Consider the following 24793-nt stretch of genomic DNA (forward strand, 5'->3'; position numbering starts at 1 on the left):
GACGCTGAGGATCATCTCGTCCAACCCCCTGCACTGAAGGAATATGCAGCTGTCCCTTATGGGGATCGAACCTGCGACCTTGGCATTATCAGCACCACGCTCTAGGCAACTGAGCTACACAGCTTGAGCAGGGAGCACCCAGCACCTGGAATTGACCCTTAGGAATATAGCAGTAATGTGGCACTAGCAGTTTGTCAAATCTGCCAGAAGCACGTACCTTATCTGGATGTACGACAAGCACTGCCTTCCTATAGTATTTCTTGACTTGATCTGGGGTAACCAGGTCAGCCATGCCGACCTGCTTCCATTTGGTCTCGCCTTCCCAAAGCACAGTGTGAAGAGTAGATAATAAAGCTCTTATATTCCTCTCTTTTCCATCAATCCAATCTAGAATCTAGAGAGAGAGAGAGAGAAGTTCAAACACATGTATTGTGTTATTTTATGCACGGTGACTTGCTGTTATTTTGATTTGATTCTAGTTTAGAAATTATTTATTTTAACAGTTAAGAGTGAATTTCAGTTTATATTACCTGATGATATTTAATTTTATTGTGTACCACAGTATTCTAATGGATTACTGAATACTACTTTATCTGATATAAATCGTTTAAAGTTATGTTCTTAGTATGACATTTCTGTATCGCATCAGATTGTTATAAGGTGTGTGATCTTTGTTGCAAACTGCCTGGCGTATAGTAAAATATAGAAAGGCAGTGAACAAATTAAAAGTGAAATGAAATGAACAAGAGGTACAGGTCTTTGGCTCAAACAGGCAATCCCAAACTCCTCTACCTGTTCACTTCCAACAGAAGAGAGAGATCTATTCATGCAAAGGAATGCAGCCACAAACTGTATTTTTTGCTCCATAAGCCGCACCGGACCATAAGGCGCACCTAGTTTTTAGAGGGGGAAATCAAGAAAAAAAAATCCGCTTCTCCCAGAGCTTCTGGGGCTGCCGGGGGAAGCCCGGGTTCCCCGCCCCTCAGCCCCAAAGAGCAAAGAAGCCAAGACAGCAAGCGGGATCCATCCCGTTCACTGTCTCGGCTTCCTCTTTAGCCGCGTGCAGCCTCTCCCGGCCAGAGGGGTTGCACGCGGCTATGGCAATACCCCCGCAAAAGCCCACAGGAGCCGCACACCCTTTAAGGAGCGCGTGGCTCCTGTGGACTTTTCTACGAGGAGGGAGAAGGGACTGACTGGCCGTGTCAGTCCCTTCTTCCTCCTGGGAAAAGCCCGCAAGAGCCGAGGAGCTTGTGTGCGGCTCTTGGGGGCTTTTCCTGCCTGCCTCCCCCCTGCATTCGCTCCATAAGACACACACACATTTCCCCTTACTTTTTAGGAGGGGAAAAGTGTGTCTTATGGAGCGAAAAATATGGTAATTTTCTGTCCCTTCCCCTAAAGAAAACCCTCAATAAAGCACAAATGAAGAAGCTCTCTCTAGCAGCAGCTCTGGGTGTGTATGGGGGTGAAATTATGTGTGTATGTACATGCATGCATCTTCTATCAGTCCTACTACTCCCTAAAGCACAGGAGATAGAAGATGCATGCATGTACATCCCCGCTCTGTATCATCTTGCTTGTTGCATCAAACTCAAACCCAAGTTGTGGAAAACTCAGAACTTCTCAAGCTGAGTGATATGCCTCCAGACCACTGCTTCACCAGGTCCAGTACAGATGCTCTCTCTCCCACTGTAAAGTGTCTTTCGCACCTTAAGGTCTTTTAAAGACCTTTTAAAAAGCTCTTTTTAACGGGAGATGCCAGGGACCTTCTGAAAGCTAAGCATGTGTGCTCTGCCAGTCAGCCACAGCCCCACTTAGGGCCGAATCCAGGAGGCTCATTTGTTTTGCATCCCAAGCTCAAAAGAGGCCACAGGTTTTAGCCACTTGGCATTTGATAAACTTTGCAACTCGCTTTTATGCGCACCAGACCAAAACGTGACATGCACACTTGGCTTACAGCTGCAAAACTAGGCAAGTCAAATGCATGACTTGGTAAAAGGCACATTTTATTATTATTATTATTATTATTATTATGGTTACGTGTTAATGTATTTTGTTGCATTAAAGAATTTACAATTTTCACAAATATTAATAAAAAGTATGCCAGTTCTGATGGCACAAGGCTAGACCGAAACTTCTCTGGTCAGCTAATTATATAAACACCCCCACTCTTGTTTTCACAGATCCTCATTTTTTATTTTTATCATGGGCTAGGGGCTTCTGAGAGGGCCTGCCCCCCCCAATTTCCCCTATCAACCAACAGCCATGTATCATCTAGGGACTGCCCTCCTCCACATTTATGCTTCAACTTCCCCCACTTAGATGGCACACCGCTGCTTTTCCAAACACCAGAAGTTGAAGGATGAGAACTATTCGGTATAAGAACAGCCAACCTTTAGTTTCAGAGGGTCCATATCTTTAGACATTTCTTGCTTTCTCATCTCAGCAATGGTCTTTGGTCCTTTTCTGTCGGTTTTGGCTGCAAACCCTTGATTCGACAAAAGATCCTCAAAATCGTTTTCTGAAACTTTGGGTTTTTGTCCTAGCAAATGAGATAAAAAGGATTAGGCTCCCAGTTCACTGGTTAAGTGACACAGAAGTAAAAAGTCTTAAATCATATATATGTACAAGAAGCCACATACATCATGCTTAAATTTCATCCAAACCCTATCACCTGGGAAAGTGTGGGATCACACTGTTACTCAGAAGCAAATGTAATCTTCTGCAAAGGGGCTTTACAGACCAATGCAGCGATAAAAAAATAGATTAAAAAAATTATCTTTTCTCCAAGGTGTATCATGGATTATGATGATTTTGCTGCGCACTGATGGTATATTTTTGCTGCTGTTTAATTTGGGTTTGCTATCTAGGCTATTGTATGGCTTCTGTTGTCATGCACTGTGCCACACTTCAGATTTTTGTATGTCACTTGGAGACTCTTGTATGCCAAGCAACTAATATATGCAAAAAATAATCATCATCGGGTAGAGGAACATACCAAAACCAGGTGCCCTGATGCCTCTCTCTTCTCGTCCTCCAATGACACTGAAATTCACAGTGTAGTTGGCTTTCGGCTGCGCGCTCGGCTTAGCTTGTTCTGGCGCCTTTGGCTGTGCTTGGGGTTGCCAGGATGTGCCAGCAGGTTGCGTTTTGCTTGCCTGCCATTGGTTCCCTGCTTTCTGAGAGGGAGCGGACTTTGGAGCAAAACTGCCGGTTGAGAATCCGCCACTGGAAGCCCCTGGAAAGCAAGGACCAGGGTTTTACATTTTAATTTTAAAAGATATTCCATTTGGTTTAAACCTATGAAAACAAGCATGCCAGCATCTTCTGTGGCAAGGATGGGGAGCCTGTGGTCCTCGCAACGTGGGACTACAACTCCCATCATCCCTCAGCATTGACCGTGGGAACTGAAGCCCAACAATATTTGGAAGGCCACAAGTTCCCCAACCTTGCCTTGCAGCTAGTCATGTAGTGGTTCCTGAATGGATCCCCGCTCCCCAGCATTACTTCCCAAAGATAGTCATAACTTCTTTACAAGCAACCAAATTCAGATGCCAGGATGCAAATCTTATGGCATGATGCTGCTTGGTTTCAGCTTTCTGCCTAGATCTCTCAGATTCACGGGTGGCGCTGTGGGTTAAACCACAGAGAATAGGACTTGCCGATCAGAAGGTCGGCGGTTTGAATCCCTGCGACAGGGTGAGCCCCCATTGCTCGGTCCCTGCTCTTGCCAACCTAGCAGTTCGAAAGCATGTCAAAGTGCAAGTAGATAAATAGGTACCACTCTGGCGGGAAGGTAAACGGCGTTTCTGTTCGCTGCTCTGGTTCGACAGAAGCGGCTTTGTCATGCTGGCCACATGACCCGGAAGCTGCACGCCGGCTCCCTTGGCCAATAAAGCGAGGTGCGCACCGCAACCCCGGAGTCAGTCACAACTGGACCTAATGGTCAGGGGTCCTTTTACCTTTACCTTTAAAAACGGCACGAACTAAAAACTTCAGAAGTTTCAAGAGCTTTGGTGGCCTTGAACAAAAAGCCTACAAGCACCAAACGTGACAGCTAACACTCAGATCTGAACACGTTCTCTGAATGGCTGGTTTGAGGAGCAATGAGAGGGAAAGCCCCACAGCACAGAGGGGTATCCTGCAGAGGTGCCCACGTAAACTGAACAAAAACCAAACACCAAACAAAGTAAGCAAGGACTCTTGTAGCAAAATGACTACATTTTTATTTTACAGACCCGCTGCAGCATTTTAACTACACTCTCCACTCTGAATGTACAGGATAAACACACTCTACTGGAACTATTTTCTTCCTTTTACTGGTCACTTAAACACTTACCTGGAAGGCCGGTTCTCAGGTTAGCAAGGTCAGCAAAAGGGTCAAAGTTCTGTGATTTTGCTTGACTGAATGAAAGGCCTGAAGTGGCGTTTGTGGGTCCTCCTGACGTAAAAGCCGGGCCTATGTAATAAGACACAATTGTTACGCTCTGCAAAATATCACATGGGTGGCTGCAAATACTGCTATGCCACACTATTCAGCATTCTTCTCAATCAATGGATGAAATATGCTTCTGTTCATTCCTTACGACTAACACTTTCGAATGCTATGATCTGTATATGTATATGTATATGCATATGTATATGTATATGTGTGTATATACATAGATACATACATACATACATACATACATACATACATACATATGACTTTTTGTTTAACAATGCAGAGGGGCTTGTGAATTTTGATCTTGCCTGCTCTAATCTTTATCAAGAAAGTTTACATTTTGGTGTTAATTGTTATCTGTGTGCTTTTTACATCGACAAAACAAAAAAAATTCCTTCCAGTAGCACCTTAAAGACCAACTAAGTTAGTTCTTGGTATGAGCTTTCGTGTGCATGCACACTTCTTCATATACACAGAAGTATATCTGAAGAAGTGTGCATGCACACGAAAGCTCATACCAAGAACTAACTTAGTTGGTCTTTAAGGTGCTACTGGAAGGAATTTTTTTTGTTTTGACTATGGCAGACCAACATGGCTACCTATCTGTAACTTTTTACATCGAATCACACACTCACCTGAAACAATCTCCTTTTATATTGTTCCAGTCCCAGGTGAATATGACTGCTAAAAAAGCATGCTAGGCTGTGCCTTGTGTACGCTGTCAGCATTCAGTTAATGCTTTAGAAGGAATAAGGCAGGGACAGCTGCATTGCTAACCACAGTTATTAGGCTGTCTGTCAGTATGCTTTTTATTATGCTTATATTACATTTCTATCACTGATGTTCTGCAATGTGGTTTTAACGTTGTATACCGCCTTGGGAACATTTGATAAAGGGGGGGAATATACTGTAAATTGAATAAATAACAGTAATAATAATAATAATAATAATAATAATAATAATAATAATCTGCCTTGCAGTGTGAGCTGGGAGAGACTCCTGTCTGACAGCCCCTGCTACTCTATGTAATGGGCTTTGTGTAAGGCAGCTTCCTATGTTGTTTGATAAAAATCCAAGACTATTACGTGACCAAGTGTTTCACATACACACAATCTTTCGGTAGCTCTGCGTGTACCGCCAGCTGCCAAATAAAAGGAAGCAACTCCCTTGCACGATACCTTCCAAAGTGGACTTCTTCGGTGGTGCGGGCGCTGCAGTGCTAATTGCCGGGGCATCTGCCCAGGAATCCCAGCCGCCTAGAAGGTCAGGCTGGCTTGCGGAGGAAGCCATTTTAGGTGGGTCTGGTGTCAAATTCCCTAGAGGATGCAAACCAAAATTCAAGGATAAGGTAAAAGCAGGCGGGTAACGCTGCATAATCTTAACAAGGAATACAGATTCAAATGTAGCAATTATACTGGATTATTTTATTTTTTTAAAATTATCTCTTAGAAATCAATTAGAGTTTGTTAACACACACACACACACACACACACACTCTGTTCCAGCAGAGCTCTTTTTATGACATTATAAACAACAACTTGGGGTCACCCAAATGGCTTCGCAACAGCTTCAGAGCAGACAAAATACAGCTCTTCTTCACATGTGTAACTTAACTTACGCAATTCAGTACAGTGGAACCCAAACACTGCAAACCTGGAAGTAAGTGTTCTGGTTTGCGAACTTTTTTTGGAAGCCCAACATGCTCCTTTTTGAGTGTTACGCTTCTGATTTGAGTGCCACACTTCGGTTTCAAGTGTTACATTGAGGTCTGTCTGTTTTTGCTATTTATTTTGCATTTTTGTGGCTCTTTTGCTTGTTTTTGTGACTGTGTAGAACCCAGTTCAGCTACCGACTGATTGTGTGACTGGAGTGCATTATTTATTGCTTTCATTTTATGTATCAGTGGTCTCATAAGATAGTAAAATTCATGTTAAACTGCTGTTTTAGAGGTTGTTTTTAAAAGTCTGGAACGGATTAATCCATTTTGCATTACTTTCTATGGGAAAGCATGCCTTGGTTTTGGAATGGACTTCCAGAACGGATTAAGTTTGAGAACCAAGCTACCACTGTACTTCAAGGTGAAGAACCCCCCCACTAGCTTAGATGACTAAAAACAAACTTCTCCATCAATTTGTCTGTGAACAGCTATTTGGCCATAGAACCCAAAGAGACCCTGTCTGCAGAGACGCAATATGCCACTGAATAACCAATAAGCTCTAAGACCTGGAAGAAATGTGGTTGTCCACCATTTGTCTAGACCAGGGTTTCCCAAACTTGGGTCTCTTGCTGTTTTTGGACTACAGTTCCCATCATCCCTGACCACTGGTCCTGCCAGCTGGGAATGGTGGGACTTGTAGTCCAAAAACAGCTGGAGACCCAAGTTTGGAAAACCCTGGTCTAGATGAAGGTTTGAACTGATCCAGCTCAAAAGGATCTTATATTGCGCTCTGAAATGCAAGATGAACTGTAAACTGGCCATCCTAGCACAAACATTGTGTCATATAACTCAAGGAGATTACGTACAGCCAAGATATTTATTCTTCTCCAGAATCCGATAGTATGGAAACAGAACTATAAGCTATAGTAGCTGGCACCCAGCTGAAAACAGACTAGCCGTTAATGTTCACATATGCTTACTATTTTTTTAATTTAAAAAAGGCTCACCTACAGAAGATTCGCTTTGCAATGCGAAATGTTTATCCAAATTTCAGCTACCATCTGTGATCGCCTAATCAAAATAATTTGTTGCACTTTTCAAATAATTGAATTGCAGCTGCAGCTGAGTCTGAAACTGCACTCAAAATAGACGTTGATTGTGGCTCCATTCTAAAATTATTTACTGGACATTCATCTGATACAGAAGAATGAAACCATAGCCTACAGGACTATAGATCTAGATCCCATAACTAACAAACTTCCCTGTGCATCTCTATCATTCCTAGAAATGAAAGCTATTAACACAGGTCATTGGTGTAGCTAAGCAGGTGTCCCTGAGGTCTTGTTGCTCTGTGTCCAGCTAAAAGTTCTCTCTGGACAACCAAGACACAGGCTAGAGTGTCACAGCTCTGATAAGCAAGGAGCTTATGCGGGTGGCACTGTGGGTTAAACCACAGAGCCTAGGACTTGCCGATCAGAAGGTCGGCGGTTCGAATCCCCATGACGGGGTGAGCTCCCATTGCTCGGTCCCTGCTCCTGCCAGCCTAGCAGTTCGAAAGCATGTCAAAGTACAAGTAGATAAATAGGTACCGCTCCAGAGGGAAGGTAAACGGTGTTTTCGTGCGCTGCTCTGGTTCGCCAGAAGCGGCTTAGTCATGCTGGCCACATGACCCGGAAGCTGTACGCCAGCTCTCTCTGCCAATAAAGCGAGGTGAGCGCCGCAACCCCAGAGTCGGTCACGACTGGACCTAATGGTCAGGGGTCCCTTTACCTTTACCTTATCCATGCCGCTACAGGAGTCTGTGCTTAACATAGGAAGCTGCCTTACACCTAGTCAGAGCTTTGGTCCATGAAGCTCAGTACTGTCTAGACTGACTGGTGGTGGCTCTAGTTTCAGGCAGGAACTGCAGACACCAGAGATTGAACCTGGAAACTTCAGCATGCAAGGCAGATGCGCCACCAATATGCTGCGGTCCTTTCTCTGCTGGCGACTAAAGATTACATTGAGTCCTAAAGTGATCACAAGAGTAGCACTTAACCACTAAAAGTTAGTGTTGTCTGAAGCCAAGGAGGGAGGCATCTCAGGTAGAAGGCTTTCAAGCAGTTTTAACCTGCTTTATAGCAGGGGCAGTTATAGAAACTCAGGTATATAAACTAAGGGGCAAATGGCTCCTTAAAGCAAGGTTGAAGTCACCAAAATGGAATGTCTAGTTGTCATTTTGGGTAAGATGGCTCTAAAGTCTTATTTTTCAAATGATGGGCGAACTGTGATTCTCAGTTAAACATCTGGCTAGTTCAGATGATAACCTTGAGCTAGGTGAAGAGCTTTGAGAACTTCAAGAAGAACAGTCACCTTATCTAGGGACAGTCCACATATATACAGTGGTACCTTGGGTTACATACGCTTCAGGTTACATACGCTCTGAGTTTACTCAGAGTATGACTAATATTGGATACAATCCTATATTAAACAGCTAATTGAGTTCCACTTTCTATTATCAGTGTTGAATACCTATTACTGTGGTACCTCAGGTTACATACACTTCAGTTTACAGACTCCGCTAACCCAGAAATAGTACCTCGGGTTAAGAACTTTGCTTCAGGATGAGAACAGAAATTGTGCTCTGACGGTGCGGCAGCAGCAGGAGGCCCCATTAGCTAAAGTGGTGCTTCAGGTTAAGAACAGTTTCAGGTTAAGAACGGACCTCCGGAATGAATTAAGTACTTAACCCGAGGTACCACTGTATTGGCCTATTGCTATTCCAATTTCTTTTTCTTAATGGCAATTGCTCAGGCTGCACAGAAAAAGCATTTTGGCTCCTGAAATCCATTCCAACTGTGCAGATAAAATAGAACTGATAGAATTCCACAGGATGGGGCATTTGTGTGTGAAAACAGTCCAGAGCCAATGATCCCAAGACATGCAGCTCCAGATGGCGGAGATGTCAGGTACCACCCTGGCATCCATGAATCCTCACTTGGTCGCAAGTGGTCGGTCGCAAGGTACAAAATGTGCCTGGCACCTGGCTAATTTCGAACACTGGGAAAGGTGGGCAAACATCAGGCTTTGCAGAACACAGTCCCACATGTAGCTTACTCCTGCTCATGATGAAACGTTTAGTAACTTGCACCCAAAACTTATTAAGCTTATGTCAAGTATTTATTTAGAGCACAGATATCACAACTACTGTTCACTGTTAAAATGGGTATGTGTACAGAGATTATTTAAGAAAAGACACTGAGCATTACATTTATGCTATAAGCCCCAATAACAGAAATCTCTGTCGCTGCCGTACTAACAGATCTCCAGCAAAGCCTTAAGACAACTGTGCTCAGAAGATCTTTTAATTCTCTAATTAAAGACGACAACCAGGACGTCCTGAGGAGGAAGACACAGGTTCAGCATGACATAAGATTTAAGCCTGTCTAAGTCTGATACACATACTATCGCTTCGCAATCCAGCCACCGCCATCTAGAAGAGGCATGGTGGTTCCATTTAAGATTTGTCTCCTTGCATTCACCACCTTAGGACCTCTTATGCAGGACCACAAATTTGGTGGCCAGTCTTTCTAGAGAAGGCAAGACTGAGAAGTCTGGGACTGTTCCAACTTTGGAAAAGACAGTAGTGAGGTAGATGGAATAAGGGTCTGTCTCAACATAAGGCAACCGTAGATATATGAGTTAATAAGATATGAATGGGGACTGTGTATAAGCAGAATTCTGTACATGACCATTCAGTATGCATGTAGGCCAACACAACAGAGAATGTGCATGCACTTGACAGCATATGCAGAGAATCTTGTAGACTGGGCAATATGTATAAGTCTACAAATGGTTTCAAAGAAATGCTAATTCAGTTTAGCTAATTTCATGCATTGCCCAGTCAATGAGAATTTCCATTATAACGCTTCACATTGCATTATAACACTTCATTATTACATTATAACACTTCACATTGCAACTCTTATTAATCACATCTTTTGTGATTAAAAAGGACAACAGTACTAGTAAATCATAATACAACAACGCCAAACAGACTAAACAAAAACAGTCGCCAGAACAATTTCACAGAAAACCACAGAAAGTTATTTTCAGAAGCTGGTAATGGAAAACATCTAAGTCTTGAAACAAGATCATAAGAGCAACTTGACAATGTGAAAACCTTGGTTTCACAATCAGCCAAGGAGATAACTTGTGCTGGGATGGTACACTGAGGCATGAATGGATGACCGCTTCAGTGATTGCCTTTTAAGTTTGCTTAATTCATGCATTGCCTTGGTCCTGTCAGAATGGCCCATGAAACAGAAACCCGGCTTACGTCAAATGGAACAATTTGCCCATCTAGCTCAGGGGCTGCCAATGCTGTGCCCTTGAGGCCTTCTCGCTGGTAAGACATCTGAAGGCAGGCCTGTATAAGGAAGTTTTTTAAAGTTTAATGTTTTACTATGTTTTTATATATGTTGGAAGCTGCCCAGAGTGGCAGTCAGATTGGGGGGGGGGGGTTTACAAATAATAAATTGTTGTTGTTGTTGTTGTTGTTGTTGTTGTTAAGTTCAAAACCAGAGAGAAGCAACCTATGTCCCAAATGGTTGGGTCTTCTCCCGTCTGCAAAGGTGACATCTGGTTTTACGCAACAAGGCTGCACCCTGGACCAGGGCTGGATTTAGGTTTGATGAGGCCCTAAGCTACTGAAGGTAATGGGGCCCTTTATATTCCAGCTGTCCTTTGTCAACAACAAATTGTCACTGTTTTTTTTGTGTTGAATATATGCTATATTAGTAAGTTATGGACCGAATAGGTATCTAAAGCCATTTGCACATAACAAATGGGAGCCTACACAACACAAAACACTGTTGTTGTATGTAGGTTTTTTTATCTTATATTTTGGAAATGTACATCCAGGGTTTTTCCCTTTAATTTTTTTGGGGGGCCCCCAAGAGAGTGGGGCCCTAAGCTATAGCTTGTTTAGCTTATATATACAGTGGTACCTTGGGTTACAGATTCTTCAGGTTACAGACTCCGCTAAACCAGAAATAGTACCTCAGGTTAAGAACTTTACCTCAGGATGAGAACAGAAATCACGCGGCGGCAGCAGCGGGAGGCTCCATTAGCTAAAGTGGTACCTCAGGTTAAGAACAGTTTCAGATTAATAACGGACCTGCAGAACAAATTAAGTTCTTAACCCAAGGTACCACTGTAGGTAAATCCGGCACTGCCCTCGACCAAAGCTGCTCCGGCTTCCTCATTCGGTTGATCAAAGCTCCCCAGCCTCAAGTCTCCACAAGGAGGTTGTGGGGAGGAGAGCTGGCATCTCTACTCCTGCTTCCAAAGTAACAGAAGGAGGAAGGAGGAGATCTTCTCCTCCTCCAAGCCAGGTTTCCCACCCCTCCCCAATTTCTTCCTCTTCCTGTGTCGGCGCCTGTCAACCTAAGCATGATCCCAACGATGCTCACGACAACCACAGAGGTCACTGCCCAACGTGCCAGCAAATCTCATTCAGTGACCCACAGCTGGTAATTTTAGAAAGCCCCTGTGCATCTTTATCTAAGGTACAAAAGCGGATGCTATTTGTGTGCCATTAAGTCGGCAGAGAGATCTCTTCCTGATTCCGCAAGCAGCTATTTTTAGGTTTAATCAGGAGAGAAGCCTGAACAACAAATGTGTGCGTACTTCTTCTAAGAGTTCAGAGTTGTCACAAGTAGGAGATCAGGGTTATTTTACACATCCTGTTAACACCCACACATGCAAGCCTTCAGCTAGGGCTTTTTTTGTGTTGAGTGGCATTGATGTTGTGCTCCAACACAAAGACACTATCCCACATCATTTTCGCACACAACAGGATTCTAATAAATCAGTAAGGAAAAGGGGGGAAATAGCTGCGACCTAATCTCTCATTTCCCTGTGCCTATGGTGGAAACACACATGCATATAGTAAAAAGCAATTGCAAAGTTGGCCCAGTGGCTCCAACTTGCAGTTTTCTCCATTTTCCTTAAATGAGCTGGGAGGAAATGCATTTTCTTAGCACAGAAGAAAATGAGAGTCCTCCTGTGTGCAGCAGGCATTTGATCAGATCTGTGTACAGCGCACTGAATTCATAGCATTCTTGCTGATTTGATTAAAACCAAGTTCCTATGCCATAATTGCCTCAGATGTCTGCATTCAATTCTTCAGGTTTGTTTTTTAATCAGAATGAAAAAAAGACAGTCAGAGGAATTCAAAATGGGATACAAACAGGTACAAGTCTGCAGACAATTTGTTTTTTAATATTACAGCATAGTTATTTATGTTTGCCTTTATGATTTCAGAGATCTAAAACTCTGCATTTATGTATCTCCACCTCCTTTACCTTTTCCGGCCTAAAGGAACTGTTTTGCCAAACAATTAAAAGTTACCACCACTAGTTCTCAAGATGAACTTAAATTCCATTGAAATAAACTAATTTAGGCTATAATCCCAATTCCTGGGAGTAAATCCTGCTGAATTCAATAGGCCTTACTTCTGAGTAGATATGGTTGGGGTTGTGCTGTTAGTCGGGACCGAGCCATTATCTTCTAGCTTGCTTTATTTAAACTGAAAAAAGTGCTATCAGACTTCCTACACCATACAGAAGATAGTACTTAAATTATTAGCTCCTAGTGAAAGGGATATGCAATCTATAAGTGCCAGGCAGTACAAAATGTTGTTACAAGACACAAATGGTTAAGGATGCCAGCACATAGAGAGTGTTGAAAATCAACAAGCCGATTTGTTCTATCATTCTAGAAGCTGAAATGAACTTCTGCAGCTAGTGGTCAATTTCATGCCTTAATGCTAACTCAAAGCATGGAATAAGTTTGCCCACAATTTCACAGCTACGTGTGTGACAGTTTGTATGGCAACATACACTGTTAACTCCCAGAATATTGGCTGGGGAACAGTGGCAGGGGGAATACTTATGGGGGGTTTAATAATTTTGAAATACGATGTGCTGGGAACCCAATTTCAACTATCTTCACGCAAAAGGAGCTTGTAAAAAAGTAAATTAGCAAAACTTTAGCTACGTTACAGGGGGAAAGATAAACATACACCTGCGACACAAAGCTTGTTAAAATAGCAACACCACCAAGTCGATCCGTTAGACATTAATCCACCTTGACTAATCTGAGTGGAGCATGTCACTCAAGAGGCTATGTGGCTGTCGGGGGAAGAGGGGGAGTGAGGAAGGCACATGAAACATGCACTTACCTAAATTAAGGAAGTCTGTGCTAGAGGAAGGTGGTGGTGCGCTGTGTGTGGAAGGAAATGTACCAGGTGCGGTTGGCTCATTTGGACTAAGGAAGTCACCAAATAGATCGGGGCCAGTAAGAGTCGGATTGTCGGAACCCGAGGAGACTGTGAATGGATCAAACGGGTCAGCTGGAGACAAAACACAGCATTATTGGTGTTACTTGAGATGCTTCCAAGACATCCGATGAAAAAGAAGAAGTGATTCTCTGGTGGGGATGGGCAATATGAGAAGGCGGCACACAAAACTATTTAGGGTATCTTGCTTCCAAGCACACTGGCACAACTCTGCCCTCTGCCACCCACCCGTCACTGGGGCTTAGACGCTATTGCACAACACAAGGATTTCTGCCAATCACCAACAACAAGAACGACGATCTGCTGCCTGTAAAGTCCCCCCTTTTCTCCCTATAAAGTAAAAAACAAAGCAAGCCCTACAACCTCAAGTCAACCACGCAAGCCCAGTAACAATTCCACCCAAGAAAATCAAGTTGCAAATGGAAGTTAGTGGAAAGTTTTTCAAGCTGGCAGATTCCCCTAGCAGAAAGAGTTACCCAAGTGGACTTGCTACCCCTAATAGGAACATTTAAAAAGCCATACTGTACCAGTCTGCACAATGGAAGGCATTGCTGATCTTTTCCCCCCTTTCCTTTTAATTTTTTTTTTTTAAAGAGCAATGACTGCAAAGGCTGTGAAATAAACAGAAGGATGCCGAAAAGGCAGTCTCCAGCCGGAAGGTCTTTCACTGAGCACTGTCAAGCAGCAGCTAATTGGAGCTGCTCAGAGGACAGTATTTATAGTTAGCAGGGAGTGGCAAGCGATGGCCAGCAGGGAGCCCGGCTGACACTCTTACCTTGCCACAGGGCTGTATTCACAGGCCAAGATGCTTTTAGAGCCCGGCCGGTTCTGACACACCCACCCGTCAAAGCTAGAGCTCAATGCGACCACAGAAAAGGAATCTGCCCGTTTTAGGGAACACCTCCCCATCGCACCAGCTCTTTATTTCCGATGCAAGCAGGTAGTTAAAGCTACCGCCCCTGGCACCGCTAGTTTTGATCACGCTTCAACAGGAATTCAATAATGAGCAAGCGAATTCTCAGAGCCAGCTGAGGCTCCGCGTGCAATCTCCTACTGGAACCACTTGAAACAATCACAGCACTGTTGCTCTCTCCTGCGACGTCAAGATGTGTATTAACAAGCAATGGAACAAGACGCTTCCCCAAAGCGGGGTTTTTTGGTCCTCCTCTGGGAGTGGTCATATGACAAAACCAGGCTGCTCTTGCCTTCCACAACCTGCCTCCACGCCCTAGTGTTAAGGAAATATTTCAATGTTACAACTGCGTTTCCAGCAATTGGAAGACCCAATAATTAACGTTTATGCTGAACACAGAATCAGAGCACTGGAAGAGACCATGAAAGTCATCAAGTCCACCCCTCTGCAATGCAGAAATCTTTTTGCCCAGCATGGGGCTCAAACCCACGACTCTGAGATTAAGAGTCTCATGTTCTACCAAATGTGCTTAACTTTTTTAAAAAAGTAAATGGTCTCTTGAACAGAATACACCACATATTAAATTCCGCATGAAGACAAACCATTCTAAACTAGGGGGTCCATTCCTCCCGCTTTCTCCCAGCGCACAACCTCCACGCCAGGCATGACCCAACTCGACCCTCCAGATGTTTTGGGACTACAAATCCCACCATCTCTAGCTAACAGGACCAGTGGTCAGGGATGATGGGAACTGTAGTCCCAAAACATCTGGAGGGCCAAGTTTGGCCATGCCTGCTCTAGGCATTTAATCCAAGTGGATGCTTCTTGTTTCAAGGAACCATTCAGAATCCAGAAAGCAGATCGGCTTATTAGATGGCCAACAGCCAAACTGCAAGTCACAGCTCACTGGTGAGTTTTGGGAGCCTCTGGAAGTGTGGCCAGTCCCAAACAAATTATTTAACTCCACCGGAGAGACTGCCTAGCAAAAAGTGTATGCTGATTTTGTACTCATTTTACACTACGGCCAGCTAAGAGACATTCTGCTGCAAAGTTCTGATTTGTAACTTTTTAATCTTCATTGAAGAAATGAGAGGAAAAGACTACCAGTGGGGCTTATACATCTAATTGGTATGCTCTACTGTCTGACGCAATCTGCTTCTAAATACTAGTTGCTGGAAATTGCTTTTGCACTCAGGTCCTGCTTTGTGGGCTTCCCAGAGGCACCTGGTTGGCCACTTTGAGAAGAGGATGCTGGATGAGACTTGACCACTGGCCTCGGGGGCTTCCTGAGGGGTTTTGGCACCTGAGCAAAACATTCTGCTGCTCCCCATTGAGGGGGCAAACTCCATAAGGCCAGGGAGACCACAGGGAGACCAGCACCCTTTGGGGTACTGCTTGAGATGACTGCCTCATCCTGCCTCATGGGCAGGCAGGCTCTGACTGGCCTGATCCAGAAGGCTCTTTCTGTGTTTCCTACGGGAGGAACTTTGAGGCTCACAAGCACCTTCCCCAATGCCCATTACTCTGCGAAGAAGGCAACAGCTGAATCAGACTGCACTGTGGTTTACTGGCACGTGAGATTGCCTCGATCCTGTAATTCGCCCTTCTCCTTTGGAGACAGATCATGGCATCTGCAAGATTATTATCATTATTAATTAAATGTGCATACTGCCCTTTATCCATAGATCTCAGGGCAGTTCAGAACATAAAAATACAATATAAAAAACACAAAGGACATGATAAAAACAAGAACCAAAAAAACCCCCACAAACCAATAATCCTCCCCCCCCCCAAATATCTTTAAAAGTGGTATAAGATTTTAGACAGCCGAAGGCCTGGTTGAAGAGGAATGTTATTGTCTGGCACCTAAAAACAGATAATGAAGGGGGAAAGCATTTCACAAGTGGGGAGCCACTGCAGAAAAGGTCCATTCTCATGCTGCCACCCTCTGAACCTCTCGTGGAGGAGGCACATGAAGAAGGGCCCCAGAGGATGATCTCAGGGTCCGGGCAGGTTCATATGGAGAGACGTAGTTTGCAGTTCTGAGCTGTTTAAGGCTTTATAGGTCAAAACCAGCACTTTGAATTGGGCCTGGAAACTAACTGGCAGCCACTGAAGCCGGGCCAAGATCAGTGCAATATGCTCAAACTGTCTTGCCTCATGGAGAAACCCAGACACAGGATTTTGCACCATCTGAAGTTTTCGAACCGTCTTCAGAGGCAACTCCACGTGTGATGAATGCATTGTAGTAATCTAACCTAGAGATTACCAGAGCATAGACGACACAAGCTAGGCTATCCCTGATGAGAAAGAGGCGCAGCTGGGTCACCAGCCAGAGTTGATGGAAGCAGGAGCCACTCAAATGTTCCAGAGCTCAGCTCCAGGGCTTTGACAAGAGTGCCAGCCGGAAACCTGCCAGAGCCATCTGGAAACCTATCTAAAAATTAAAGTAGAAGTGCTCTACAGTTCTCAACGGTCTGTGTCTGCGGACTTATTGTGTACACTTCTAGGATGGCAGTGAATCCAACTGCTGATCAGAATTCCAATGAAAGGAAAGCCCCAGTTACGTACCTGCGGAAGAAGAGGTGGCTCCTGTCGAGGGGGCACTACTCTGGTGGGGGTGCGTAGAGGGCTGTGGTTGGCCACCAAAGAAGAATTCTGCTCCTCCTCCTAGAAGGTCCGCGGTAGAGTCTTCCGAACTCTCCGGGGCACCGCCAACAAACAGTTCGCTCAGCAAGTCTGCGTTGCTGGAGGAGCTCTTCATCTCCGAAGGAGGCTGCAGCAGCTCTGGGGGAGCGTCTGAATCCAGCCCAAGCAAGTCAACACTGTCTTCTGTGGGAGTCTCCTCCAGCTGACCAGTGGGAGTGTCAAAATCAGCTTCAAACAGCGGCTCACCGTCCTCTTTTTCCAGGGCGTGTTTCACCATTTCCTCAACTGGTCTGACCTCACTGGGAAAGGCAGCAAATTCCTCGTCGGAAGGTTCGCTGTCGTCCCTTTCCTCCACCAACCGAGGTCTCTCTTTGGGGAAGGGTCCCTCAGGCGCCGCTTCGGGACTTTTGCCTTCTGTTGGGTGAAGAGAAGGACATGACACCTACTTGCAACAGGTTTACTGTAACGGTGCTATTCCACCAGTCTGCAACAACTTTTATTGCATGAATGGAATAAGGTGGGGATGAGAAACCTTTGCTCCACCAATGGACATGTTCCTTTGGGGCTAACCCATCAAAGGCTACATGATGGTGGTGGGAGGAGCAAGAGTCAAAATCTGGTAAGGCCCTTTTCCCTTCCTTGCCATAAGTGTGCCATAAAGCCAAGGACCACGTAAAATTCAGCCAAGTGCCAAAGGCATGGGCAGCCAAGGTCCCAATCCGCATTCCTCAAATGGGCCTGCTGCCAAGTCCTAGTGCTGTGGACCTCAGTCACTCCATAGCTCTCATTTTGCTTCTGCATTGGCAACCATGATGGGCAGAGGAGGCCGGCTATAACACAGGGCCTTTAATCGCTGGCATTTATGGCACAGGAGCACATTCTTTGAGGACACGGGCCTAATGGCAAGACAGAAGCTCTGGAAGCCCATATCCACCAAAACCCACAGGAACCCCAGAAAGCAAAATTGTTACTCTCTAGTAAAGGAAGCTAAGAGAAATCCTGACTTTTATTTGCTGGGGAATATTCCTTGGAAACTCCCCCCCCCAACCTCCTACAAACACTCAAATTTCACGGTGGGATGGAGGGATTTTAAGCACTATCATTCCAGATCCTTTGCACAGAAATGATGGAAGACTGAGCTGCCCACAAATTGGGCTGCCTGGACGCTGCAATTCTGAAGGAGCAGGGCTTTTTTGTGGGATTTGGACAATTTCACACAGAAGGACCCTTCCGCTGGGGGGGGGGGAGGAGAATTGAGGTCTGTCCAGAAAGGAGAAAGGAATGCAGGTGGACAACACCACCACCCTGAGACCCCTATATCAGCAAAGGGTCCTTGGGGACAACCTCTGACTTGTTGCCTAGTCAGAGACAGCATTGCAGACTTCAGCTTTTCTCAGCCCATAATTTTTATTTTTATTTTACTTTTGTGGGACTTGAGTACACAGAGGATGAACACACTGATGTCAAGATGACTACTGTAGCAAGCAGGCCTAGAGCAAGGCTGGTGTCAAGCAACAGACAGCACAGGAGCAACCAGAGAAGTGCTATGAAGCCACTGGTTTGCCCTACCTTGCCAATCCAACGTGTGGAAGAAATCTGCCTCCGCACTGCCGCTCGGTGGGGAGTCCGACTCCATGGGAGCACCTTCTGGAGATGATTCTGACTTGGAGGCTTCTGCTTCATACTGGGCAGTTGACCCCGGTTGTCTAGGTAGCTCGGGCTTACCTAACAGGCAAAAAGTTCAAATGCAAGAAATTTAGGAACCTGCCACCTGTTAGGGAGATGGAACAAATGAGAGCTCGTGGCAAAAACAAAGCAATGGGGTGGGGAGGGGAGATAAATCCCCCCCAGAATATGAAACGGAAGCCTTTGAAAATGCTCAAACAGAAAATCGGACGCATTTTTCTCATTACCAAATTTTGTTAGTATTTCTTGCTGCTCTTCCCGGCTGGAGAAAAGGATCTTGGGATTTAGACCCTTGGTGTTCAAGTTATCCCAGGGGGCTCGCTCAGTGCTGGGCCGGTCCCGAGGCTCTACTTCAACTTCCAGATTCACTTGGAACAAGTCTGGATATTTCTCTTGAATGTCACATGCATCCAGATCGTACCTGCAGCAATTTTACACAAGTTGACAATGGCAAGGAATTAGACCACAATCCACAGGGAAGGTATTCTGTGCAAGCCACAGGGAAGCCAATGGAATACAAATTCAATCAATCAATCAATCAATCAATCAATCAATCAACTGTATATAGTCAAAAGCCTTTACAATGTACAGCAGATAATAAGAACAAAGCTGAAATCATACAACATGACCTATAAAAGCTAAAAACATAAAAATTTACAGCATGAGGTTTTAAAATTAGGAAGCATTAACGTATCTAGGGGACTCGGGTGGCGCTGTGGTCTAAACCACTGAGCCTTGGGCTTGCCAATCAGTAGGTTGGTGGTTCCAATCTCCGCAACAGGGTGAGCTCCTGTTGCTCAGTCCCAGATCCTGCCAACGTAGCAGTTCGAAAGCACGTCAAAGTGCAAGTAGATAAATAAGTACTGCTTCAGCGGGAAGGTAAACGGCGTTGCCATGTGCTGCTCTGGTTTCGCCAGCTTAGTCATGCTGGTCACATGACCCGGAAAAACTGTCTGCAGACAAACGTCGGCTCCCTCGGCCAGTAAAGCGAGATGAGCACTGCAACCCCAGAGTTGTTCGCGACTGGACTTAACTGTCAGGAGTCCTTTACCTTTTTTAACATATCTAGAACGGAGCTTCTTAGCTGCCAGAGCTAACTTGGCTACCAGATTTGTCACCTGGAGATCTTTATTGGCTAGGAACTTAACTGAACGAATTAAGTTTGTAGCCAGAGGTACTACCATACACAGCTAAGGAAGAGTGTTAAAGAGAAAACTACAGTTTAAAACACACACACACACACGACTGTAAAACTACTTCTGCAGTTAAAGTGGGAGTACTTGTTGCCATTACACTGGGGAAAGTTATCACCAAACAGGTTATCAACGTACTTTGCAAATTTCACAGTAGTGGCATTCCGCGGGACAAATCCTGTATGAAACTGGATCTGGAACATCTTCATTGATGCCATCTTGCAAAGCAATACAAAGAAAGAAAGAAAAGGACAGGACATGATTTCTGTCTTTGTGATGAATTTTAAGTTGTTCTCATTCTCTGTTGTTGCTTTTTTAAAAAACACATTTTATGAACACCACATAGAAATTCTGAGCATTGAGCGGTATCTAAATGCCTAAAATTAATTAAACAAATAAGATATAATAGAAATAATGTGAAATGAAGCAATTAATGTTATGCAATATCGTGCACTGCACCAGAGATATTCCCTGCCTGCTAATATTATTAGTGACTTTGGCCAGTGAAATCCCTTTGTTACTTCTATAATTTATTAAAAGCATGTAAAGCATTGTCTCCTCTTCTGCTTTTCCAGATGTAGGGCAGCTATAATCAGTCTCGTCCAGCCATGTGGGCAAATGCATTGCCTGACATAGGAATTGGGTGCTATGGCAAGTAAAAATATCCCTCAAGAAACCCAGCAGAGTTCCGTACCAAAATAAAATAAAATACAGTTCTATCTTTTCAGCTTACCTTGGCTTGGAGTCTGCCACCCAAAGTGGACCTGGCATGATAGATAACAATGAGAACATCTCCTTGGACTGTTATGCCTAACGGGATCAAAGCTTTGCCGTCTTCCATCTTAAAATCCCTAAGGGAGAGGGAGAAAAACCAGGCATCGCACGTCAATATGCTGCAGTGCAATTTAGAAACATTACGGCACAGGTGGGGGAATGTGCAGACCCGCTCCCTCAGATGTTGTTGGTCTCCAACTTTGATCATTCCCTGCCACCAGAGGTCAGGGATGATGGGAACTGTAGTCCAGCAATATCTGGAGGGTGCCAGGCTCGGTTCTCAAACGTCTCCGTTGACGGAAGTTTTGGAACCCGAACACCGAAAACCCAGAAGTAAATGCTTCCGTTTTTGAATGCGCCTCAGAAGTCGAACACCTTCCGCTGCGTGTTCTTTCAATTTCTGAACACAATTTGCAGACTGCTTTTTGCACCTCTGTTTTCAAACATTTTGGAAGCCAAACGGTCTCACAGAACGGATTATGTTTGAGAACCGAGGTACCACTGTAACTGGTTACAATTTGATTTCTTCAACCCCCAAGTAGCCCAGACAGTGCAAGATGGTGGGTTGCAGCAGCAAGGCTACACAACTTGCATCAAGCTACGCACATGGGGCTCCTATTCTTTCTCCTGTTTTAAAGGAAGCTGGGCTACTCACAAGTTGCTACACAAGAAAGCTAAGGGTGAAAAAGCTAAGTGGGAAGTTTCTGCCTGGACTGTAGATGACATTAACACGGATCCCCGAGAAACTCAGGCCTCGCTACCCACTTACTTCATTTTATCATATTCTTGTGAGGTAGTGGCTGCTCTTTCGTCCCCGACATAAACTTCACAGAAAGGCCTGCAGCCATTGCGCTGCTTGTTGAACTGAGGGACTGGAGTCATGACAATAGACTTGATGAGGATTGGCTTGCTGTGAGGGATGATGGGCTCTTCGGCCATCATGTCGCACATGTACTCTATATATCTGTGGAAACAAGGACGCAGCAGAAGTCAAACAACGCAATGCTTTGAGTCGGTGAAACTATGAACTCAACACTGCACACCCTGGTCAGCCGTTCACAGCTTTGCAAGTTCACAAAAAGTTTCTAGTCCATAGGAATACTTCCCTGCTCCCTCTAGCCACATGTGTTACACGCCAACATTTGAGGCCCACAGATTATCTGAAAAGAATAAAAGGGCAGTTCTCTTCAATTTTTTTAACGCTTCCCTGCCCAGGAAAATGAGGCCTAGAATACATTCTCTGCCTTGGAGACCTTTTTCCACATAGCCCTGGGTGCCCTGGCTAACTCCAGCCACAAAAACTGAGGCAGCTGAACAGACTCTTGGGCTGAGGTACTGTTGTCGATTTTAATTTTGTGTATCTTTATACTTTTACTCTTATGATTTATCTGGAAATCGTTCACTTTGTCTGTGTGCTTTTCAATGCTTTGTTTATGACTACTTCTGTTATGTTTGCAGTTACATAATTTTTTTTATATATTGTAAGCCACCTTGAGCATGGTTTTAACTTTGGGAAATAAAATGACTGAGATTTTACATGTCACGGTTAGTCAAACAAGCGGCTATTTACAAGTGTACCTTACTGAATGCATACCTAATAGGGCATAGTTAAAGCTCACACAAATAATTATTGACTCTTTACAGAAAGGGGCCATATTTTGCAACTTCTGCATAGTTTGCTACTTGCTTGGGGCAAACAGCAATTATTCCAGGTAAACAGGTGAGTGGCAGGTGTCACTTGTTTCCTGCTCACTAAAGAATGAACCAACCACACCGGATCATGCAGCTAGCCTGTGAAGTGCTTTCAAGTAAGCACTACACAGATATTCAAGTCCTATCAATGGAAGAAGAAGAGAAGAAGAAGAGTTTGGACTTGATATCCCGCTTTATCACTACCCTAAGGAGTCTCAAAGTGGCTAACATTCTCCTTTCCCTTCCTCCCCCACAACAAACACTCTGTGAGGTGAGTGGGGCTGAGAGACTTCAAAGAAGTGTGACTGGCCCAAGGTCACCCAGCAGCTGCATGTGGAGGAGCAGAGACGCGAACCCGGTTCACCAGATTACAAGTCCACTGCTCTTAACCACTACACCACACTGGAAATGAGGGCCATGCCAGCTGGACTCTGATCCTCACAGAGCCCCAGCTGCCATTCACATCTATAATAGGGCTCCCAATATATTTAGGCTTAGCCGGAGGTAGGAGAGGTAGAGCCCTTTGATGCAATTCAAAAAAATCAATGTAGTTTGTAATGTCTGCATGAGATGCACCCCCCGGCTTCCTGTTTTAAATTTTCCATCTATCTCCATTTTCATAACATGTATCAGGGCTTCTGCAAAAAATAAAATAAAATAGGAGAACACAGCTTCATTGAACGATTGCTCACCTCTTATGGGATGGCCAAATGCCTGGCGGGCAGCGCTTCATACTAAACATATAAACAGCGGCTTCGGCCGTAGTGAACAGACGGCAGAAACATAAGAAAGAACACACGACGACGGCTGATGCCGCTCTTCCGTCCTACCAAAAGAAAAGATACAAGGGTAGGAACAGTAGCTATTGATGGGGAAATGTCATTTATTATATACCAGCTCTTGGATAATGTTTTCAATCAAAGAAATGTCACATGTCCACTACCGAATTCACGAGAAATTAGGCACAAGCTCTGGTCTGTGAGGGAGGAAGAAAGCTCTCTTTGTTCCAGTGATACGAACAGAGTACAGATACTTCTTGGACATTTTGATGCAGTTTGGTTAAGTCCCAACTTCCAAATTACTTCAAATCCCCCATTTTCTGTATACATTTAACTGGGTTTGGGGGTGGTGAAGCTGAAATTCCAAGTGGATCAGCTGCTCAGTGGTTTCTCCTCCAATCCTATCCTATCACCTTTCAAATGTTGACTCTTACGTTATGGTATCTCTCTTCTCTTTGCAATCTACAATGCTTAGTTTTTAAAACCATTCTATTTGCTCCCACCCCCAACCCACTCATCCAATCCGTTCGTGGAGGATTTTGAGTCAACATTTCTTTCCAACTTTCTTGTATTGTTGGAGCTACAGGGGCATTTCCAGACCTGTTGCTACTTACAAGACAGTGCACAATGCAAACGTTCTTTGGGTCTTGCTTCAGCCATAAATGCATGTTCTTGCAAATGCTATAAAGGTTTTGAAGGTTTGGCGAACGCCTTGCTGGCCAGCCACATTCAGACACCTGTTTTAGAGACAGTACAGGGTGGGGTGCATGGATTTAACTAATTTTAATCAGAAACTTGTATAGCTTTCAAGCCTGCTCTATAACAAATGAAATAAATATTCAACTCCTCCCACCCCCAAAAAAGATCTCCAGAAACGGACAAGATGACCAAAGCCAAGACGTGCTATTTCAGACTCTGAAGCCTCAATTATATTTTGCAAATTTCATAAAAGGAAGCTCAGCAGCTTAGCAGGCATGTGACGACCTGCCATCTGTTTCATGATGTTAAGAATGTACTACAGAAAGATGCTAGGCTAACCTTGCTGAATTTCTGCACATTTCCAACCGTCCTCATGATTTAGCAACATAACACAATTTAGATTAAAAGTGTAGCACTGATATAGGTATAGGTATATTTTTTAAGGTCTCCTTTTGGTCTCATGGCATCTGTTTATACTGCTGCTCTAAACCCATTTCCACGCTTTTTCGGAAACCTGCACATCGCCCTTTCCCAATTTTCTGAAAGGAGTTAACATCCCTGTCATAAGAAAGCAGGGTGTGATAAAACATGTCTCTCTCACATGTTTTATCATTTATTTCAGCCAAGCAGCTCAGGGTATAAACAGAATGTTTCATTTTACTACAATGCTGCAAGAAGGGTGAGGGATTTGTGACTCACCTAAGGCCACTGAGGAACTATCACAGCGATGCTTTCTGCCCAGGTTTCCCCATCTAAATCCAGAGGCTACCAGCCAACCACAAAGAAGTGAAATATGGACACACAATTGCGCTAACCTGGTGGCTTCCAGATGTTTTGGACTACAGCTTACATCAGTCTCAGCCAGCCTCCAGCCAACATGTCCAAAGGCCAGAAATAATAATAATAATAATAATAATAATAATAATAATAATAATAGTTGTTATTGTTGTTGTTGTTATTATCATTAT

At 44.3% G+C, this 24793-nt stretch overlaps 1 protein-coding gene across 3 annotated transcripts in view; it reads right to left on the reverse strand.

The window, feature by feature from the left end:
• GAK (cyclin G associated kinase) overlaps positions 1 to 24793 on the reverse strand; it is a 74794-nt gene that overhangs the window by 4608 nt on the left and 45393 nt on the right. The window contains exons 14-27 of one of the 3 annotated variants that reach the window (XM_081893780.1): positions 23741 to 23863; positions 23040 to 23173; positions 21425 to 21619; positions 20615 to 20732; positions 20020 to 20099; positions 18916 to 19109; positions 18572 to 18727; positions 16925 to 17416; positions 13324 to 13494; positions 5620 to 5757; positions 4337 to 4456; positions 2996 to 3235; positions 2391 to 2539; positions 218 to 394 (exon numbers count right to left, since the gene is read on the reverse strand). In XM_081893780.1, the coding sequence (XP_081749906.1) occupies positions 218 to 394; positions 2391 to 2539; positions 2996 to 3235; positions 4337 to 4456; positions 5620 to 5757; positions 13324 to 13494; positions 16925 to 17416; positions 18572 to 18727; positions 18916 to 19109; positions 20020 to 20099; positions 20615 to 20732; positions 21425 to 21619; positions 23040 to 23173; positions 23741 to 23863 (2487 nt within the window). The remainder of the gene's footprint in view (positions 1 to 217; positions 395 to 2390; positions 2540 to 2995; positions 3236 to 4336; positions 4457 to 5619; positions 5758 to 13323; positions 13495 to 16924; positions 17417 to 18571; positions 18728 to 18915; positions 19110 to 20019; positions 20100 to 20614; positions 20733 to 21424; positions 21620 to 23039; positions 23174 to 23740; positions 23864 to 24793) is intronic. The other 2 variants (XM_081893782.1, XM_081893781.1) reach the window with 2 other exon arrangements.

Source organism: Podarcis melisellensis, assembly GCF_964234715.1.
Source record: "Podarcis melisellensis genome assembly, chromosome: 17".
In the NCBI taxonomy this organism is placed as follows: domain Eukaryota; kingdom Metazoa; phylum Chordata; class Lepidosauria; order Squamata; family Lacertidae; genus Podarcis; species Podarcis melisellensis.